At 37.3% G+C, this 6,796-nt stretch overlaps 1 protein-coding gene across 1 annotated transcript in view; it reads right to left on the bottom strand.

The window, feature by feature from the left end:
• Positions 1-1,325: 1,325 nt before the first annotated feature.
• LOC124112297 (next to BRCA1 gene 1 protein-like) overlaps positions 1,326-6,796 on the bottom strand; it is a 29,491-nt gene continuing 24,020 nt past the window's right edge. Inside the window, exons 18-19 of the mRNA XM_046472331.2 lie at positions 5,842-5,956; positions 1,326-4,818 (exon numbers count right to left, since the gene is read on the bottom strand). Of these exons, the coding sequence (XP_046328287.2) occupies positions 4,507-4,818; positions 5,842-5,956 (427 nt within the window). The 3' untranslated portion in view covers positions 1,326-4,506. The remainder of the gene's footprint in view (positions 4,819-5,841; positions 5,957-6,796) is intronic.

The following is a 6,796-nucleotide window of genomic DNA, read 5'->3' as shown; positions in this document are numbered from 1 at the left end:
TCGATGATAATGGTAAAAATACTTGGGCATCTCATATGAGAATATATTATTTGGGATGGTTTTGGATTTTTTGGCTTCTCAAGACATTGGTTGCATCTCATCATTTATGGTATATCTTCAAACAGAGATTTTATGACTGCTTATTTCAATATTGGCACCACTCCCCGACGCTTCATCTACTTGTAATTATTATTCTCAGTTTAAATCTTAACTGAATGATTGGTTGGTTGGTTTGTTGTTTAACGCCGTACTCAGCAATATTCCAGCTATATGACGGCGGTCTGTACATAATCGAGTCTGAACCAGACAATCCAGTAATTAGTATCATGAGCATCAATCCACGCAATTGGGACCGATGACATGCAGGAACTGACAGGAACAGGAAAGAAACAAACAACATTGACTTCGCTTCGGAACAGTGAAGTTCATCAAATCAGCTTAGCAGAGCTTGGTCAATCATGAAAGTTAGATGAAGACTGGCTGACAAGAAGGCAGACAATGTCGGAAAGTGGCTATTCTGTAAGAAGTAACTCAACAACGAAAGACAGTGAGATGACAAAACCAACACTCAAAAGGACTGTTAGAATTGACATCTTGCAGATGCAAAAGGTCAGCATACCATACAACATGTGCAGGCAGCGGCAATGAACTATCTTGCAATGGTGATTGTTTCTGATCGGTGAAGATTAATGTCCGAATCCATCTAAAATATACTGCTGACAAAAATAAGGGAACTGATGAAATGATAGTGAAGGTGTAATGATGATAAACGTCTGTAAAATTTAATTTGGGTGTGTAGCTCAATACCTTGTGTGTCCACCATGTTGGCATACGGTTGATTAACTTGCCTGTGGTTGCCTTTGGTATTTCCAGCCATTCTGCCTGAGTGAGTGAGTGAGTATGGTTTTACGCCGCTTTTAGCAATATTCCAGCAATATCACGGCGGTGGACACCAGAAATGGGCTTCACACATTGAACCCATGTCGGGAATCGAACCCGGGTCTTCGGCGTGACGAGCCAACGCTTTAACCACTAGGCTACCCGACCGCCCCCATTCTGCCTGAAGAGCTACCCCAAGCTGGACAACGTCGGCAGGTGCTGGGTCTCTGGCGTATGATAGAAGGGGTCCGTACCCTCACCCTTTTGAAAGCATATGTAGTATGGTTTGATAATCTCCCCCTCACCCTCCCTCCCCCCTCCATCTGCACTATGTTTTCAAAAGTCATTGCCTGAGAACCCATTCTTTTATTTTTTAAGCCTAATATCATCATGCATATGTGTATCAATAGTTACACCTTCCAAAGTGAAGACAGATGCAAGTCAAATTGAACATGACATTTTATTACTGTGAGGGAAGTCTTCAAATCCAAACAAAGACACAAAAAACAAGTCAAATTTCACAGAAACATAATATCAACATTCACAGCGAAATTTCTAGAGCTATGTTACCTGTTGTTGATGAATCATTTCTCCACTCAGATACAAAGATGAATTACAAAATCTAATCATTTTTCGTCTGACAGATCTGGGCTTTGTCTACCAGCATCGTAACATGAACAATTTACAAATCATCCTGAAACAAACATCTTTTTTAGGAAACTATTGAATAAAATAGCATACATAATAATAACAACAAGAAAGTTCAAACTATATGTCTTTAGTCACACCACCTTGGCACCAATACCAAAATTATAAATTCAAAACAAGTCTGTTTGCCTGGAAATTGCATAATCAAGTAGTCCTCAGGAAATTATCATCAATAATCAGTAACTGAGGACGGGTTTCATCACTGACTCCCTCAGACCAGATATTTTGTCATTTGGAAAAAGACAAAATATGGTGTGATTCATTTCAAACCATAAACAAACATTAATGCTTTCGTGAAGAATCATTTTTGAAATACTTCAAGTGTCTGGGAAACAACTATTTTTATCACCTTATGAATAGGGGTTAAACACAGACATTGGCTACCTGTCTCCATACACCTCCAGGTCAAACAAAACTGTTTAAATTTAATAGGTAGATGAACTTCACAATGCTGAGTTTCTATAAACTAAATAAAGAAGCTTCAATTTACCAGGAGAAACAAGCATACATGGGTTAATATTCCTGTACATGTTTACAAGGGAGGCAAGTCGACAAAACAAAATATATCCTACACAGATATAGACAACTTATATGCAAATGAGGTATAGATTGGTGAAAACATGCTGGCAAGCTTTTATCAATGGAGACAGCCAATGAAACTGAATGCAGTACTCAATATTGTAAGCTGCTGAGCTGAATAATTTCAATATATGCCATAAGAAAAACGAAAATGATGGCATGTTTGTGTTACAACTTCTGAATCAATGAAAACGAAGGTACATTTATAATAATGCCCTCTTCAGCTTCTCGAAAGTTTGCCAAAACCAAAACGATGGCAGATGTTTGTGAATACTTATTAGATCAACAAAAAGCAAGATAAAAAATCACCTTTTCAAAAATGTCTGACATAGCTTTTCCCAACATGGAAACTCTAACTGTAAAATGACAAGAAACTCATGCATAATAAATAAACAAGACTATCCCCTAAGATGAAACATTTGCATATACCACTGAGTACAATGATAAACCTTCAAGTTATCTACAATAGCACTTTGTTGCTGAGGTCTGCGATTACAGTTAAGTAAATTGCAGATTAACAAACACATTTTTCTTACATAAGTTCAGAAAAGTCCCCACATGTCCAAATATACCTCAAGAAAAACATGGCTAACAAATTAATTAAAACAAAATACATTCATAAATATTTAGAATAATCATAAATTGTCAACCAACTTTTCAAAATCTGTGTGAAATATTCTTTTTAGTGATGCATTCATATTTCTTTACTTGAATATGATAACTGTCATAATTTTATTTTATTTTTTCAAAATATTTTATTTGACTTTATTAGACAAATTTGTCATTGAAAGACTTCAGACAAACATGAAGATTTCCTCTTTCTCTCATCGATCTCAAGCATACAACATCAAAGCTTCCACACACAGATGGTTGGTTATACAGGGTGCTCTTCAGTGTTAGGAATATATACAAGCTAATCACCACTGCAGGAGCATACAGATACAAGCTTAAACATGATAAAACCGTTCAGAGATAACTAGTTTAATTAGGCACGAGTCTTCAATAGGCACGAGTCTTCACTAGGTATGAGTCTTCACTACCAGTAGCTTGACCCAAATGGGATTGATGATGACTGCCTTAAGCATCTGCATTTTGGGTTCAGGTTTATATCTAAATAAAGATGCATTAGTGAGCAAGTGATATGATAAATGCCACGAACTAAGTGAATATGTTAAAAGACATTTCCACTTTCCAGTTGTAATATTTGTCCAACTCAGGTAAGCATGTGTGCTTTTCTTTGGCATACTGTTGTTTCATTCTTAGTAACAATTCTTAAATAATTCTGCAAACAATCTATACATTTCATTCAAAATCTGAAACATAGTTTTCGAAAATTGTAATAGTGATTCCAATGAACGAATTATTAATTTGATGTGACCATATCAATAATGCTACGGAGAGATCTCAAGCCCTGCGTTCGAAAACTGAACTGAACACTTTCCTCTAAAAGAGTAGAACGAAATTTTGGTAGTTGAGAAACAGGCGTAGAAACAGAGTCAACTGGACTAGAAGTACACACACAGTATTAGATACGGTATCTCAGTTTAATGCTTGTATCCAAGTACCCATCTTTTAGCTATTGTATCACAGTTTTACATACGTTACAATACACCTTGACCTTAAGTTTACAACCAGACACAGAACACACCAAACATTGCAAATAAACAATGTATCACATTAGACTTATAATGATATGTCAAAGCTTACAGATCTACAGACTAGGGTAATTTAATCATTACTCAAATGTAATCCTTGTGTATTGAGCCCAAATTTCTTGTCCAACCAATCATTAATGCATATAATATAAAACAAAGAAACTACTTGGAAAAGCAATAATTGTATTAAATATTTCACTCATCATATCAATAACATGAAATCATAACATATCTCAAAGAGCCTATCTAAACAAAGAATCTGAGATAGAACATTGACAGTACATCCCATAATTTAAATTCAATTTCAAAGCTAAATTATCAATTTCAAAGCTAAATAAAGACAAGATCAACTCTCAGTGTAATCCCATGAACAAGGTTTTCCAGTCAGTACTGGGGAGAACTGGAGATACACAAAAACAAATTCTAGAAGCATGTGAATGACATCAGTGTATATGTATGATAAAAAATTTGCTTGTTCGTGTGATCGCTGTACAAGTGAACATATGCTAATATCCTATTCTACATCTTCACTCCAACTATGTACATCATTCCATGTTTCTGTTCCAACCAGTCGAAATTCCATCACACTCCACACAACAAACCAGACGCTGTTCAAATAGAAACTATCGCTCTCCTTTCGACATGATCATTCGCTCAGTCTTTCTCTCCCGTCTGGTAACGCAGGTCACTGATTGGCTAATCCATGTCGGGCAGCTGACCAATCACTGTCCGCCTGCTGCAGGAGCTCCTGAATGACAGGCTCCAGATCTCCATTGAAACGTTCCAGCAGACCCTTGTTCAGCTCACGGTTGCAGAAGCCCATCTCCATCAGACGGACCATGGGGTCACTACTGGTCACAGGCTTGGGCTCTTGGGGGTTTGGACCAGTCCAAGTGCTCTGAGGGGGGACATAATTGTCCTCTGGGGGTGTCCAAGTACTCTCAGCGGGTGTCCAGGTGTTCTTGGGAGGTGTCCAACCATTCTCATTATGTTTCCACTGTAAGAGGAAGGAGTTTGTATACATGGTAGGCAGAAGTATAGTTAGGTCTGTTTGTTGTTTGTTTGTTTGCTGGGTTTTTTTGTTTCTTGTTTGTTTTGTTGTTTTTGGTTTGTTTTTTATTGTTTTGTTGTTTTTTGGGGGGTAATTAAATGCACTTAGACATATAAATTCATAAGGTCAGATGTTTATTTTCTTTCTTTTTTTTAACAGACTTTGATAGTGAAAAATTATGTTTCTAATATATGCATTGTATTGGATTTTTATCATGTTAAAGTCCGATTTAGATTGGTATCTAATACAAAATATGAATAATTTGGCCTAGTTTGGTTCCTTATAAATATTGTAATTATTTGACATGTACTGACAATTTATCATGAAAAAAATGCTCTTTTAGACATAAAAATCGCTTGGATTATTATTTCTCTTGAAGAGATCTTTACTGCCAGCGGTATAAAATTAACCCCTGTCATTTTGATGTTTTTCTTCTTTTGATTTTTCATTTCAAGGTCAGCAGACTGAAATGGTATTGTCATACATAAGGGTGCAATAGAAATTTCAAATTTTTAAAATGCTGGTGCATCTATTGAAGCCCTTGAATTCATTTCTATCACTGGTACCAGGTAATCTTTGTTTTCCGATACAGAACGGTGCAATTCAAAATTTCAAAATGACTTCAGTTACTTGTTAATTTTTAGACACATACCTATTATAAAAAGCTATATTATTAATATCAACATGTAGTTTTCTTGCAAACTGCTTTGCTGCTTTTACAGCACAAACATCACTGAACAATACAGTTGATGCACCAGTCTAATCTGGAATGAGATAACTAAATGTTGCAGACCTTGGACTTTTGCTACTTTGATGAAACCCACAATCATGGATGGGTGGTGACAAACCAACAACCATGTACAGGTGGATCTGGGATTTGAACCCACAATCAAAGAACTCTATCACGACAATGACGAACAACCCTGCACAGACATGGGGTACTCAACCTAACCCACAGACCTCACATACCTGTTTGGCCTGCATAGAGTTGAACACATCCTTGGTGGTGCTGTAGGCTTTGGCGCCAGCCTTCGTTGCCGCGACGATAGCTGTGTGGAACAGCTGGTTCACAAATTCTGATGGACTGTAACAGAACAGAATGAACCGTACATTTCAACTCTGATAATCAACACACTATGTAACTGTAGTATCAAGCATTTCATCATACACTACAAATCTTTAGCCCTAGATTACTATCTGTACAGTTTTCTTTAGAGTAACTTCTGAGCAGATTCCTGGTTAGAATTGGTCCAGAGTAACCTGCTATGAAACGACTTATTCGATTGGGTGGTGAGGCTTGGGAACTTGTGTGATAGTGAGTGAGTGAGTTGGGTTTAACGCCGCTTTTAACGGTATTCCAGTTATATCACTGAGTGTCAGCTTAATGTAGGAGGAAAGCCCCAAGTGATGCAGGTCTCAGACATTTACCACTTCGGTGAAACCCACAAGCACAGGTATGGTGCTGACAAACCTAGAAACATGATCGGGGCGAACCGGGATTCGAACCCACAATCATAGGTTTCTGACGTCCCCAAGGGACGCAACTCTGCACAGCGAATCGTGGCGCCTTAGACGACTGGGCCACTTGTGTGATAGCATGTTGCTGGTTTATCTGGTCCACTGATTGTACAGGTTGCCATCACATAGCTCGAATGTTGCTGAGTGCAGCATCAAACAACAAACAAACAAAGAAAAACTTAACATAAACCAGGTTCCAATTGTAAATCAGTATAATATAAAAAAAAGTTTTAAGGGATTTGGCAAAAGATATCAATCCAATTCATCATAGGAAATATTCATGACAGAAAGGACACTCTTATAATCACTACCATTTCAAAACGATATTCATATACATAGTACAACCATCTGTCAGCGGTCTAAAATATGGACTCTTGGACACTGAAACCAGATCAACACAAGATTT

This window comes from Haliotis rufescens, unplaced genomic scaffold (genome assembly GCF_023055435.1).
Source record: "Haliotis rufescens isolate VD_foot unplaced genomic scaffold, xgHalRufe1.0.p SCAF_4, whole genome shotgun sequence".
NCBI lineage: Eukaryota > Metazoa > Mollusca > Gastropoda > Lepetellida > Haliotidae > Haliotis > Haliotis rufescens.
This window is presented reverse-complemented; position numbering and strand designations above follow the sequence as displayed.